General features: G+C 34.8%; 7 protein-coding genes across 7 annotated transcripts; 5 read left to right on the forward strand and 2 right to left on the reverse strand.

Moving 5' to 3' along the window:
• Positions 1-1,248: 1,248 nt before the first annotated feature.
• On the reverse strand, positions 1,249-1,929 carry PHYBLDRAFT_69631 (hypothetical protein; the record flags this gene model as incomplete). Its single annotated transcript, XM_018442134.1, has 3 exons — positions 1,249-1,272; positions 1,404-1,476; positions 1,532-1,929. 3 exons carry the CDS (start codon positions 1,927-1,929, stop codon positions 1,249-1,251), a joined length of 495 nt encoding a protein of 164 aa, XP_018288578.1.
• Positions 1,930-2,118: 189 nt separating this feature from the next.
• Positions 2,119-2,775, forward strand: PHYBLDRAFT_69630 (hypothetical protein; the record flags this gene model as incomplete). The annotated part of the gene is made up of 2 exons (XM_018442133.1): positions 2,119-2,339; positions 2,652-2,775. 2 exons carry the CDS (start codon positions 2,119-2,121, stop codon positions 2,773-2,775), a joined length of 345 nt encoding a protein of 114 aa, XP_018288579.1.
• A 1,071-nt stretch (positions 2,776-3,846) lies between these two features.
• PHYBLDRAFT_69629 (hypothetical protein) lies at positions 3,847-4,664 on the reverse strand (the record flags this gene model as incomplete). The annotated part of the gene is made up of 3 exons (XM_018442132.1): positions 3,847-4,248; positions 4,414-4,450; positions 4,492-4,664. The coding sequence occupies 3 exons, from the start codon at positions 4,662-4,664 to the stop codon at positions 3,847-3,849; spliced, it is 612 nt and encodes a 203-aa protein (XP_018288580.1).
• Positions 4,665-5,182: 518 nt separating this feature from the next.
• Positions 5,183-6,103, forward strand: PHYBLDRAFT_69628 (hypothetical protein; the record flags this gene model as incomplete). Its single annotated transcript, XM_018442131.1, has 4 exons — positions 5,183-5,321; positions 5,367-5,428; positions 5,495-5,687; positions 5,829-6,103. 4 exons carry the CDS (start codon positions 5,183-5,185, stop codon positions 6,101-6,103), a joined length of 669 nt encoding a protein of 222 aa, XP_018288581.1.
• Positions 6,104-9,859: 3,756 nt separating this feature from the next.
• On the forward strand, positions 9,860-10,410 carry PHYBLDRAFT_69627 (hypothetical protein; the record flags this gene model as incomplete). Its single annotated transcript, XM_018442130.1, has 4 exons — positions 9,860-9,986; positions 10,090-10,122; positions 10,191-10,200; positions 10,221-10,410. 4 exons carry the CDS (start codon positions 9,860-9,862, stop codon positions 10,408-10,410), a joined length of 360 nt encoding a protein of 119 aa, XP_018288582.1.
• A 3,023-nt stretch (positions 10,411-13,433) lies between these two features.
• On the forward strand, positions 13,434-13,973 carry PHYBLDRAFT_102129 (hypothetical protein; the record flags this gene model as incomplete). The annotated part of the gene is made up of 1 exon (XM_018427670.1): positions 13,434-13,973. A coding segment is annotated over one exon (540 nt), but the record flags the coding sequence as incomplete, so codon positions are not given.
• Positions 13,974-14,030: 57 nt separating this feature from the next.
• PHYBLDRAFT_148457 (hypothetical protein) lies at positions 14,031-15,207 on the forward strand (the record flags this gene model as incomplete). Its single annotated transcript, XM_018432090.1, has 1 exon — positions 14,031-15,207. A coding segment is annotated over one exon (1,177 nt), but the record flags the coding sequence as incomplete, so codon positions are not given.
• Positions 15,208-15,220: the final 13 nt, after the last annotated feature.

Raw genomic sequence — 15,220 nt, forward strand, 5'->3', positions numbered from 1 at the left:
GCTGTATATTCAGTATTATTTTTGATGGCAACATGTGCATTCCTTGGGTCTGTGTCTCTTAAAAAAACAACAAATAACTGTCTATGAGAGAACACAGGGGTATCAAGATATACTTCAACATGATTAAGAGTTTGTCCTTGAGCTGTGTTAATAGTTATAGCAAAGCCTGGACAAACAGGAAATTGGCAGCAAGAAAGGCAAAATGGAAATTCTGTCTCATTTGTTGCCATGTTGAATCTTGTTATCAGGTGCTGTGGACTATCATTACCTTGGTCAAGTCTTTTGACAGCTATGACATACTGTGTGAACTAGGTTACAAACACTTTTGTCGCATTGCAGAGTCCAGCTTCAGGATCTATATTTTGCAAAATGAAGAGAGACATGTCAACTTTCATCATGAGTGTGTATACTGATATTCTACTGCAGGTAATTGAATTAAGAAATTCCGTAGGGTATCTGGCGTTGTCAGCCTCTGGGTCATCTGAATCGACTACAGCATCTAAGCAATCAAAACTCTGTACTTCTCCTGGGAAAAGACCAAGTGCGCCTGTATTGATTTGATCAATTATTTTGTTGGTTGGGGCAAGGATTGCACTATGGCTGAAGTTGGATGGATCTGAGATTTGGGATGCTATGTTGGGATACACTTTTTATATCAAATCTTTATTGTCTTCAGGTTTTACTTGCCAATCAACTGGGATATAGAACTGATGTTTATTATCTCCTGTTCCATCACTAATATCCAAAAGCTTTTTTGAAAAATCTGCTGTCAAAGGTCCAAGCTGACTAAGTCTCATGTTTTGGATCAATCTCAAAACTTTTATATGATTCCAGAATGAAGATTTGTGACGACATTCATCAATATTCTGAGACCAGGTTCTTTGCTTTACAACAGATAGTATTTGATGGAAATATTTACCAAAAACAAAGACTTTGCCTCCAAAGGGAATATTCTGCTTTTCTGCATCAACAGCACCCATAATATTCTTAAGATATCTGCTAACAGCTTCAAAGTTATACTTGCTACGCATAACAGCCTTGTCTCAAAGAAAAAATGATGTATGTTGAAGTAGATTGGATTGTGATGTTCTAAGTGAAATATTGCAAGTTGAATTTATATCTGTGTTCAATGGAATTTTAATTCTGCTATGCACAGCTCTTCTACCAGATAAAAGAAGTGCCAATATTCCAGAACTTACTACAGGGAGAGCGATTTTACTTTGAGATCTGATATAACTAAGCAATATCTTAAGGAGCAAAGATTTTCCAGTACTATTAGAATTGTTAACAAAGAAAAGTCTTGATCAATTTTCATTATCAGACATGTTCAGATATTCTATGATCTGGTCATATGCTTCCCTCTGTCTTTTGTTAAGAATAAATATCATAGTATCCAACTTTACTTGTTTTTCTTCTGAATTGTAGCTTTTTAGCTCAACTATCTGAAGAGCTTGTAAACTCGAGAGAGTTTTAGCTCTGTAATAAATGTTTGGGAAAGAGTAGAGAAATCTGAGATATTATATATTGTCACTTGTAATTGTGCTTGAACATCACTAAAAGCTCTCTGAAATAGCATTTGATGTTTTTCTTCAGTAAGTGACTCATCAATGTGAAGGAGGCTACATTGAATTTCAAAAAAGTAATCATTAGACATCCTATCTTTGTGTTTTTTCTAGAGGCTGCTGGATCTGCAGAAAAACAATTGACAAGAATATATGAAAACAGTGCTCTTACTGCTGCTGTGGAAGATGTCATTTGGCCAGCTTCTGTGAGACACAGATCCCATTCTCTGTCATTAACCAACAGACCAAGAGCAAGAGCTGCCTCCTGGAAAGTCTCACACTGGACATCATTTACAGTCTTGAAATTATCAAAACTTGTTGGTCCTGGTACTTTAAGTAGCAATAGTTGCAAGCAAAACAACTCCATATTTGATGGACTGGCAGTATAGATGCAAGAGACAACATCTTTATACTCTGGCTGTTTTCTGGCATTTCAATGATTTGCTCTTGGCACTCCATGTATAGTAATTAGGCACCTGAGAGTATGTGTGACTTCGTGTGTTTATATTATTACGACACAGATTAAAGAAAGCCAGTAGCATTGTTTCTTCAGAAAATGCCTCTCTTGCAAGTTGAAGTTCCTGAGGTGTCATGTCATTATGGAAAGTTACCAGCTGCTTGCCAGGCCAATGTAGACTTAGTCTCATTACCATTGGCAAGTGGAAGTGGATTGGCATGGAAAACATGCAATATGAAGCTTCACATGGTCCAATGTACCTGGCATTTTGATATTTGGCTATCTCATCTATTGCCCTTGTTGATATTTGTGCGTTTGTTGTATTTTCTGTATTTTCATTTCTGATTCCAAGCTGAGCTCTATCAGAGCCTTTTGTAATGTATTTACAGAGATACTTTATTTCACAGCTAGTTGAGCAAATCTCAACATTAATATGAGTAGCATATTTGAGAGACAGGTACGGGTTGTAAGGCACTGCACATGCATTTGTTACTATGAATCTGCCACCATTGAGGGCATTGAATTGGTCATTGTTTCATCTGCGCTACATGGAATAGCCACTTTTGCTCACATGCATCTCATTTACAAATTCTTTTGGATAACTCTTACTACATTTAAAATCTGTTGTACAGACTGCATTCAGGTTCTTTCTTCCACATGGACCATGTATCATTGAATTTACAACAATATTATACAGCTGAAGATTTACTTGAAGATTGGATAATTCAGCACAGACAAAGCTATCAAAATCTTTAGGTGCTTGTAGATGCTACTTCTCTTCAAAAATAAACAGCATGTGTGCGTATGGCAGGTCTCTCTTTTGGAATTCAATTGTTACAATATAGGAAGATACTTCACTAAAGCATTTGCTGTCTTTTATATGCTTGTTGAACTCTTTGATTTTCATATTAAACACATGAATACAAAGGTATGGACGATCTTGTGCTTTTTGATTATTGAGCACTGGAACAATTTTTGGCCACCTTGGATTGCATGTAAATATTATAAAAAGAGTTGATACTCCACGGGTGCGAATCAAAGCCAATCCATCTTACAGAATCTGTTTCATATATTGTGGGCCGCCAGTAAAAGATGATGGGAGGATTGTTGCTTTTCCAATTTGGCATGGGTCTTCTGCATTGTCTGATATTCCTTTGTAAAACTCCATTCAAAGGTTATCTTAAGTCTAAGGTACAAAAGGTGACTTGTCTCAATTCGAACATAACTATCTACCAAGTATCACTGAAATAATCTGCCATAGTGGTGAAGATAAGTCTCATTACAAATTATCATAAGATAAGAGCAGCACTCTCGAAGTGTGACATGGACTGTTTGGCAGTTCTGGCGGTTCTGGCAAATTAAAGCAGTGTTTATAGGAGTATATGTTAAGTTTTCATGCCAGCCATTATCACCAAATGGGAACATGAGCACATAGTGTAAAGCAGCATACAAAGGATGCATTGAGCTAATTGATCAGTGTCCTGTAATACAATCAATTATAACAATATCATGGGGTACTGCAGTTCTATCAACACTTTTCTCAATTATCATTGCTGCAACTTCTGAAGAACTTTGGATGTCATAATGACGGTGTATATCTCTAGCTGCTCTAATAATCACTGGAAGAGATCCAAAAGGTTTATTGCGGGATTGCTCAGCTACTGATATAAGTGTGCAAGTGTATAGATTGCAAGTATTTATTATATTCTGAATTCTTTCAATAGTTGCTATATCCAGCTCAGAAAATAGTGTTGATCTTCTGGCAAGTTGCTCATTTGTACAACAGAAATAAATCTGTGAGAACTCAGCAGCTCTTGGATCTAGAGATCAAAGTGCTCCAACATTATGATATATGGTACCATTTACATGGAATGTGGAGACACCGTCTGTCCCACTTGCAAGTCTTTCATCCACGTTTGCCTTAATTGAAGCAAATGCAAATGCACTATTAAAGGCTCTGATATTTTTATAGAAGTTTGTGGCCTGGCAATCTGAACTATCATGATTTGTTACAAAATCTAATAGTTTCTGTAGAGTTGCAATAGGTAAAGGAATGATGGTTTTTCCATTTGAATAACATAGCCCAAACCGGGAACTTTGTTCACTGGTTGCTTTAAGACACTCATCTATTGACATATATGCATTACAAAAGGGGACACCTGCTTTCCATAGGTGGAAAGACATGCTGATGATAATTTGGGCCCTTAATTTGACAGATGTTAGGACCAACTACACTTTCAATAGAAAAAGGAATGGTGTGAGCAATTTTATATTTGAGAATGTTGGAGCATCTTGAGTCCAATTATTTCTTGGAACATAAAATAGGCATTGCATATTTGGTACACAGCAATGAGTGCTTGACCCACATCTTGAACAATTAGCTCTGCTTCTTACTACATCTTCTTGAACAGTTTCTACAGCAGCAGATATGCTGTTAATTTCTATTGGTTGTCAATAACTTAAGTCAATAACCATAATGTTGTTGCAATTGTTAGGACAATTGGGATGAGTAGATTGTCTATGATTAGTTGATCTACAACATGCACAAGAAAACGAATTTTGCTGAGTGTATGGAGCCCTTGTATTGAAAGGACTATCACAATGGAACATTTTATGATGAGTTGTTGATCTACATTGGCAAGCATTGATAGAGATTGTAGAAGGCATTTTATGAGAGTTATCTTTAAAAATGTAATGAATACACAGATGTATAAGAGTATATGTTTGTAAAAAAATGTGGGAAAACTTTAAAGTCAATTGTGTTTTTATTGGTTAAATCACTAATATAATTAATAATTTTATTGTATTTGAATACTAATAACTCATAAGTTGCATAACTTTTAAGAACCAAGGGCTTAAATATAATAAAATAAGTTTTTACATTTTATTTTAGTGAGAAATGACAAGTAAATTAGAGAACATATGACCAATTAGAAGGGCTAAATCACATGATCTCTAATTTCATTCTGTCTTTCTAATGAGATATAAATGTGCAGAGATATGTAATAAATGTTGATTTAGAGTATAAAATATTTCTGTTTATATATGACAAAAAATAGCTTTATTATTATATTCTATATTTATAGCTATTTTACTCTAAGAATTGGAATTTGTAGAAGTTCTTATACATTGGTTTGACTTATCTTTTTTGGATATCTTCTCTATGTCAGTTAGCAATAAGATTAATGTCAATTTCAATGACATGAAATTTGAGTATGAGAGCAATAAGAACGCCAAAGATACTGCTGATATTGATGTTGAAGATTTTGATACTGAATTTTTGTATGAAAGTTATAAAAAATGTAAAGAAAATTAGAAAAAATTAATATTTTTTTATTTTAAAATAGACATGTTTTTAAACAGCAATATGTCTGAGAATCCTGTATACAGATTTGTTGCAACATTCACTGTATTATTTTCATCCTGCTACATTATCAACAAGGATACAGTTGTCTTGATTGAGTTCATAAATTAGCTCTTGAAGATTTATAAGCAGAACTTTCAGTTTCTTACAAGTCTGTCTGGTCTTCAGTATATGATAGAATTCTGTGAGCTCTTCAAGAGCATAAGACAATTTGTGGTCTGCAAGAATTACTATGAAATTTATAAAGAAAATCAATCTATTTTTTCTCACTACATCTTTGCAAAGACAGATACTCATTCAGCTTGTAACTGTAAATTGATAAAGAAGTCATCTTCTGGTTCTTTGGTTTTCAAGCCCAGTTTTCATTACAAGTCTATAAAAAATGCTTTCAAAAATCTCTTTAATAGTTCAGGCTTTGAAGAAAAGATATGTTAATAAAATATAGTGCAAAAATTAGCAGACACAATATGCAATGTGTACAATGATGCCGTTTGGAAAGAACTCAAGAATAGTAATGCTGTTTCATTTGTTGAACAGTCTTGTCTGCTGATACTGATACTGATTCTTAATATTGACTGGTTTCAGCTGTTTGATAAAGTGACATACTCTAGTAGTGCAATCTACTTGACTACTAACAACTTGCCTCACAGTGACCAGTTGAAAGCTGAGAATGTAATTCTTGTAGAACTTATGTCTGGTCTCTCAAAGCCAACAAGATAAATAACTATTTTGAGCTAATGGTAGATGAGTTGATAAAGTTGTATTGTGGAGTAAGAATCCCAACATTTGAGTCTCCTTCTAGTGAAGTAATTTTTGTTGCAATGATGCTAGTTGTCTAAAACATTTCAGCTGCCAGAAAGGCTAGTAGATTTACTGCACACAATAGCACTTGTGCATGCTTTAAGTATAACTGTCATTTTACTTGTGTTGACAGCACAAACAAGATTGATTTCCGTGGGTTTAAATAGTCTGAGTGGTATCATTATAACTGTGAGAAGAATAGACTGCATGCTGAGAAGTAGAAGAATGCAGTTACTATCTCAGAAAGATAGCATCTGGAAATCGAAAATGTTGTTCAATGACTGCAGTTGCACCACCTTAGATACTTTAATATAATATGTGGAACAGTCATTGATTCCATTCACAATCTGTTTTTAGAGACAGAAAAAAGAATGATGAACCAGTGAATTGAATATAGTATTCTTAGAGACAGAGATTTCACTGCCATGCAAAAAATAGCTAATAAGATGATTGTGTCAAAGAGAGTTATTGCATTAAAACGCACAATTAGAAAAAAATTATGTTTATGAAAGCAGATAAGTGGAAGTTGTAGATATTAATATATTTTCCTGTAGTGTTAAAATCAGTGCTCTCAACCTTGTATTTCAATAACTGGATTAATTTTGTATATTTATGCTGTCACCTAATAAAGCCCAGAATTACATTTGATAATATTAATACTGTCCATAAATATCTTAAACAATTTTGTGTAAAATGCAATGGGATTTACACTCCTATATTTCTTATCTGTAATATGTACTTACAACCTCATCTTTGAGAAACTATTCTTGATTTTAGATCAGTATATAGTTATTGGCTCTTTGTATTTGAGAGATAAAATAATTTACTCAAGAATATTAACACAAATGACAAGGACAGTTTTGAAGCCATGCTTATGAAATGCTTTGTTAAAGATATATTTATAAATGATTTTATTAATTCTGCTCTCACCTGTTCCATACAATATCTCTTTCTTTCTATTCTTTTCAAACTTGTATATTTATTCACATCTGTTCTTATTTTGCCATCTGTCTCCTCTACAATTATTCAGCCCGCATTCATTTTAAAGCATTTGTGAATTCTTCTGAAACTATCAGAATTTCTATCTTAAAGCATCTGCAGCAATAGTATTTAAATTTAGTTTTTCCCAATTTAAGTGCTTTTTGTAAATGCTTTTCAAAAAAATTGTCTGCAGCAGTAGCATTTTCGACAGCATGTATTTATATACTCTATAACTTTTACGACCTTGAGCATGGAAATAGATGCTCATTTTAAAAACTTGTCAAGTATTTAAATCATTTTTCTTTGTTATTTTTTTCTTTAAATCAATTAATAATATATAGCAACACTTACAAAAACTCACAAAAATTATGCTCACTACAAAGCTGATAGTCTTGAGAACATTTAACTTGCTTTTTTTATATTAAGTATCTAATAATAATAAATTTTACTAGTGAAGAAGGCTATACCAGATAGTATAATTATCTAAATGCTTCTTTTTATTATTCTACTGATATTTTACCCTCAATTTTTTTACTGATTTAAATCTCAGATGTGGCTTATAAGCATTTAAATTAATGCTAATAGAAATACTACTGCTGCAGATGTTCTTAGACAACAAACTTCTCTCATCTACATCGTTCCCACTTTCAGTTAGTAAACCTTCTTCAATGGATGATATCAATTATTCTCATTTGTTATAATACTACAAACTTGCATACCTCACTCCCATTTTTGTTCATTATTAAAATACTGATACCTATCTATTTTTTATCAGCAATCTGATAATAAAGCTGAAAGCAATCAATATTCGTAACCAACACTGCAAAAATTATATGATTTCATCAGGCAAAAATAAAGCAAATATCATGTTCAAAGCACAAATTCCAATATGATTCTATCATAGATATCCCCTAAAAACTTAGTATATTTGTAACAAGTAGAAAGAAGCCTAGAATTGTAGAGAAAGTCTTATTCAGATGGAAAGCAATACTGTTCCTCAGTTTGCCAATGTTATATGATGCACAGATTCATGTTGTATATTTGAATTATATGAGTATTATATTCTATTTTGAATCTTTATTTAATTTATAAAAAGGAGTGGACATGGATGCTGCTTCAACATATATACTTTCTTACATTTTTCATATAATTATTTGCTGTTTTATAATTGATATATGTGGGAAATTATACTTTAAGACTTATAATCTGTGAGAGAGTATTCTTTTTAATGTGGACATTTATACTTCTTTAACCGACATACTTTTCTCATTTTTTACTGTATATTTAATTCTAGTTTTATAATCAAAATTTGTGGAATAGTATACTTAATGATATATAATATGTGGGATAGCATATATTTTAAAAAAGTTTTTTTGTATTGGTTTGGTTGAAAAATTAGTTTTATTTGTTTATTTTGGATATTTGAAAAAGAATTTTTTTTAAAGAACATGGTGATTTTATATTAGTTATTTATAAAGCTATCAAATCTATCAATGCTTCTAAGCATATGCTGCTAATTGATCCATGGTCTAAGCTGTTATACTAGTGCTTACATAAAGATATAACAAGCTTTTAAAGCCATGTAACAAAAAACAAGAAATATCAAGAGAACAATTTTTAGACAGAAGAAAACGCGCAAGTTAGTATCATTTTGATGTAATTGTTGTATGAATATATCTTAAATAGAACTTACTGATATAAGAGTAATATAATTCTTGCTGTACAAACTATTATTATGAAATCTTATGATTAACATTGCATTTAAGATAAGTATAAAAGCAATTGACACACAAGAGACTTACTAAACACTGTTTTTTATATAATAAAATAGTATAGACTTATTGGATAAACCATGTTAAAGAAATATAATAAATTGCAAGTAATATATATAATAATCCAAAAGAAACAAGCTGGATGAATATAAATTTACAAATTAAGATATAAGCTTGTGTACCTAACCTATGAACTTACTTATTTATTTCTTCAATGAGTTTTAATTTTATGGGGGGTCTGCTATTTTTTCCCTCCACAAGATCGAATTGAACATATATTTGTAGCTTTTACAAATAGAAATTTTGAAGAGTAGCTTTTAATAAAAGATTTTTTTTTAATTATTTCCCCCCCCCCTTTATTTTACAAAAAATACCAACACGCCTACTATGTCCAATGCCATTTTTACTATGGGGGTACTCAGCCATATTGATTGCTCAAATTCTTATGTGAATGTTAGCCAATGATATCAATTTGTAGTTGAGGACACCAAAAGGCAAAAGATCAAATTTTGATCAAATTTTGATCAAAATTTTAATGATATTTATATTTCAAGATTATATGTCATCTAATAAAAGATTATGCAAAAAAAATTGCTATATAATCTAGGAAACATACAATTGACATCTTTCTTCACACCTGCATCTTTATTTTGCTTAACATTTTATTATGAAGAAAAAACATGTCTAACCACTAGAAAAATAAGGACAATTAACATATTGTCCAGGTAGTTGGATCATAGTGGATATGTCAGGATTTTTTTTCATCTCAGCAGTTTTTTTTATCAAGTTGGAGGTGTAGTTTTGATCTATTCTATTGACTTAAATCAAAAATATGTTTTGGTTTACTATAAAACTGTATCAAATTAAATATTTGTAGCACTCTTGTTTCCTTTTTTATTTTATAATTTAAAATACATATACTATGTCTCCTTCTATTCAAATGCACAACACTAATTGCTACTGCACCAGATGCAATAATAATGATCAAGGAGTTTCCCGAGTATTGAGATGTACTGCTCAGCGTCATAATAAAAGAGCTAGATTTGAAGGTACTGAAATATTCAAGAGCTATATAACTTATTCAGTGCTGTTATCTGTCCACCGAGTAATAATTGCTTTTATTTTTATATTTTATTATTTTAAAAAACATAGCTGAAAAGAGAAGCATGGAAGTAGATACTGAAAGTAAAACATTTTTTATTTGAAAAGCAGAAGAAAAACTAATAATAAACTATTATGTTCTATATTTGTAGTAATCCCAATGTATCAATCCGATTCTGTAGAACAATAGATGGTCAGACCAACTCACCTATTTTGGATATCATCTCGACGTTTGACAACGACATCTTTGGTGGTAATAACTACAATGGTGATGAGTCTTACATGACCTATGACAATGACAGTGATAACAATGGCAAAGAAGACACTGCCGAGATTTATGTTGAAGAGTTTAACAATGAGAGTCAGTTTTAAATACATAAAAAGAATGTGTGTTAATTTTTTTTTAAAAAAAACCCTTTTGCTACTTCTGGTATGCCTGAGAATCCAGTGCACAAATTTATTGCTACTTTTACAATACTGTTTGCAACTCATTACGTGGTCAATAAGGGCTCTGTTGTCTTGATTGAGTTCATCAACGAGCTTTTGAAGATTTATGCACAAGGTTTCCAACTTCCCAAAAGTCTGGCTGGGCTACAGAAAATGACTGACTTTTTGTCTATCACCAAAGGCATCAAGCAATTTGTGTCATGTCCAAACTGCTATTGCCTCTATGAAGAAAACATGTTCATACCTCCCCATTATGTTTTTACAAACGTTGGTGCATGCTCTCCTTGTGGTTGTAAGTTGATGAAAAAGTCAACTTCAGGTGCACTGGTATCAAAGTGAGCATACTTGTACCAATCCCTCAAGCAAGCTTTGTCTGTTCTTTTCCTTCTGTCTGGTTTTGAAAAGCAAATCCATCACTGGAACACGGAGCTTAAGATTGTCAATACTATGTGCGACGTATATGATGGAGCAATGTGGAAAGAGCTGAAGGATGCAAGTGGTGTCTTGTTTGTTGCTTGTTCTCGCTCATTAATGTTGACACTCAACATAGACTGGTTCCAGCCATTTGATGGAGTTAGTTATTCTTCTGGTGCAATTTACTTGGTTGTACATAATCTGTCTTGAGAGGTATAGTTCAAGCCTGAGAACACAATTCTGTTTGGTCTGATGCCTGGTCCCAAGGAGCCAAGATGCAAGGAGATAAATAACTATCTCAGGCTCATGGTAGACAAGATGAAACAGTTGTATGCTGAAATGCAAGTCCTAACCTACAAGTGCCGATCTGGTGCTAATGTCTGTGCTGCCTTGCTGATGGTTGCGTGTGACATCTCTGCTGCCCAGAAAACAAGTGGATTTACAGCTCACAATAGTACATGTGCGTGCTACAAGTGTACAACCCAGTTTCCCAGATTGTCCAACACAAATCAGGTGGACTTCAGTGGATTCGATTATTCTCTTTGGAATATTCATAACGGTGTAGAGAACAGGCTGCATGCTGAGGAGTGGAAAAGTGCAATTACATCCTCAGAAAGGCATCAGCTAGAGGTCGAATATGGTGCTTGATGGTTGTAGTTGCAACGCCTTGGATACTTTGATCTAGTATGTGGAATGATCATTGATCCCATGTATAATTTATTCCTGGGAATGTCAAAGAGAATGATGGACTGGCACTGGAAAAATAGGGTAATTTCATCTATGGCGTAGGGTACTATTATTTGTGGAGTGGTAGCTTAAATTTCCATCACTTTTGTCTTTTTTATTTTCGACGGCAATGATAATGCTCGGTCTGTTTTATTGGATAAAAAAACGAGTTTACTCTTTTTTGTAAAAAATGTCTGCGAGATTTCTTTTTGGGACTTGTAGCCATGTCGCAGAGTCAATAGTTGTAGGAAACTTAAACCAAATGATATCTTTTGAGTGAGATAATAAAGCTTTTTATTGTTGTAATATTTATTTATAAGTATGATGAGGTTAATTGTCGTGATATTACTACAAATATTTTTGTTGTATATGCTCTACAGCCAATAAAATGTACATGACGACATGTTTTAACAAAAGCGTGTATTATTGTATTTTAGAATGAGGCAATCAATTACTGTTTAGAGAACTGCCCATTTTAACAACCGGAATAAACTATGTCATTTTGGAAGCTGGTATAATTTGGAAAGATATATATTAAATTGTGTTCCTGAACAATTTTCTATTCTTGTCAATTCTAAAGACTTAAAAAATAAAACACACGCACACAATATGTCAAACAACAACAACAATTCAGAATGCAAGTACTCTAAATGCTCTTCCAATAGCATGGGATTTGTTTTGGTGTCTACCCAAACACTCAGAAGACATGCACAACAGGATATCGTGAGACAATATCAGTCAGGATCTTCTTGTAAATTCAAATTTAAGAAAATTATTATTGAGACAATTTTAATTAAATATTTATTTTCATATAATATAGCCTCAGTTATAGAAGTAATGTCGAATGACAATGACATGGAGATTGACTTTGAAGACAATGTTGATGCCGAAGATCAAGTTGAAGGTATGCATAGTATTTTTATTAAAGTTTTATAATCATTTATAATATCTAATAATTTGATTCTTTTTTACCTAACAAAACAGCCGAAGACTTACCTCTTTTTGACATTGATTCCTTGTTTGATTCTGAAAGCGAAGATGAGGGTGTCATTGAAGCAACCATTTTGGATATTTCTGATGATGAATCTGATGATGTTAGAGGTTAGTACAAAAAGCACATATAAATCAATAAAGTCAACAAGTATTGATTTTTTTTTCAAATAGAGCACTTTTCTTCATCCAATATGCCAGTCGATCCTACTCATGCTTTCATTGCTTCTTTTGCTGCCTTCTTCATATCCAAATATGTTGTCAATTCTGGTGGTGCTGTTCTGTTAAAGTTTCTTAACGAAGTATTGGCACACTTTGGACAGTCTTTCCGTCTTCCCCTCAGTATGAGTGGTGTCAACTCTATGACCGGTCTCAGCGACGTGACTCGAGGTGTCCAGCGGTTTGTTGCATGTGGCGATTGTAACAAAGTATATGAAGAGTCCGATGTTGTTCCAGAGTGCTGTAATTTCGAGAGACTCTCTGGTAGAGAATGTGGAAACGCTCTTTTCTTTGCAACATCAAGAGCCTTGACTATCCCCAAAAAGATCTACATGTATAACTCCATAATCAAAACATTGTCTATCCTTTTTTGCCGCCCTGGATTCGAAGACACCATCAACCATTGGAGAATCAGAGTGCAAGTTCCAGGCATGATGTTTGACATTTACGACGGTACGAAGTGGAACAGTCTGAAGGATAGCAATGGTTTACCGTTTGTGAATCATGAGCGCTCCATAATGCTTACCATGAACATCAATTGGTTTCAACCTTTCGATGGGGTCACTTACTCCTGTGGTGCGATATACCTTTGCATCAACAACTTGCCAAGATCGGAACGGTACAAGAAGGAGAATGTTGTTTTCGTTGGTCTCATGCCAGGGCCCAAGGAAGCAAAGACAAGTGAGATCAATCACTACCTCCGTCCCCTTGTCGCGGAACTCAACCAGTTGTATGGCGGTGTGGTGATGCCTACCGTACAGTGCCCATCTGGTGCTCTTGTCCGTGCTGCCCTTCTTCTTGTTGCCTGCGACATTCCTGCTGCCCGTAAGACTTGTGGGTTCACCTCTCATTCAAGCACATGTGCATGCAATAAGTGCAACCGACAGTTCCCTCGCCTTCCAGACTCCAATGCTGTGGACTACTCTGGGTTCGTGTTTTCTGAGTGGGTGCCTCGCACTGATGCCGAAAACCGCCGTGATGCCGAGTTGTGGAGAATGGCCAGCAGTGATGCACAGAGAAAGAGATTGGAGAGGGAAAATGGTGTCCGATGGTCAGAATTGCATGACCTGGTTTACTTTAACCTCGTGGAGTGCACTGTCATCAATCCGATGCACAACCTGTACCTCGGAACAGCAAAGAGGATAATGGAGAAATAGAGATCTTCAGGTCTCATCACAGATGCACACTTGGCCAAAATGCAGTTGGATGCTGACAAGCTTGTACTGCCAGGGGACTACACGCCATTAGGGACAAAGATTGGGCGTGGCTTCCCATTCATGAAGGCCGATGAGTGGAAGTCTTGGTGCTTGGTGTACTCTCCTGTTCTCCTGCGTGGTCGTCTACCTGAAGCTCATCTCAATAACTGGACAACGTTTGTCAATGCATGTCAGTACCTCTCAATGCCAAGCATATCCATGGCTCACCTTGATGAAGCCCATCAATCTTTGGAGGCTTTCTGCAGAGAGTGCAAGAAGTTGTATAAAGCCCCATTCCTTTCGCCAAACATGCATCTCCATCTTCATCTGCGAGAGACTGTACTGAACTTTGGCCCGGTTTATGGCTATTGGCTTTTTAGTTTCGAAAGATGCAATGGTATCTTGAAAAACTATGCGACAAATAGAAAAGACGGGTTTGAGGGAACCTATATGAAGAAGTATCTTGAAGAAGCATACCAGGGAGATCTTATTCGCCAAACTTTGCCAATAATTCGACCTGAGCATTCGGCGATCATCCTTGAGCTCACTGCATCCACTGCCAATTCCATAGCCACTTCCACTTCCACTGCCACCTCAATCCAATTCGATATCAATGCTTTTCTTGATTCTCCTGAGATCAACTTTGATATTGTCAAGGGAAACGAGCCTTTGCCCCCTTCCGCACTTCCTTTAGCTCTAAAGGGGGAGATTTCCATGGATGAATCCGAGTATGAGCATTTGTTGGAATACTATCGCGAGACATACGATGATCAAACTCTTGTTCATTATCGTCAGGCTGGTCATTCCGATAATTTTGTTAACAATCGGATACAGAAGTTTGAATCAATCAATCTTCTTGGGCAAATCTACAAGAGCAAAACGAAGAATCAGCGTGGGTCGTTCATGCAAGCCTTGTTTGAGACAAGTGATGGTAGAAGTACCAAGCCATACGCGGGCCAAATTCAGTACCTCTTTGTCAATACTGCTGTAAACTCGTTTGCTGGTCATGCGAGCCAGCATGTATTTGCATATGTACGATGGTACAAGGAAGTTTTACTTCAGCCCAGAGCAGGAGAAGGAGTTGAGGTGAATGAGGTGGGGTTCGAAGATGACAGCATGAACAGCATTCTCCCAGTGCATAGAATCTGCTATCCAGTCGCAGTAGGCGAGCACCTTGGTCTAGAAGGCGA

This window comes from Phycomyces blakesleeanus (genome assembly GCF_001638985.1).
Source record: "Phycomyces blakesleeanus NRRL 1555(-) unplaced genomic scaffold PHYBLscaffold_18, whole genome shotgun sequence".
NCBI lineage: Eukaryota > Fungi > Mucoromycota > Mucoromycetes > Mucorales > Phycomycetaceae > Phycomyces > Phycomyces blakesleeanus.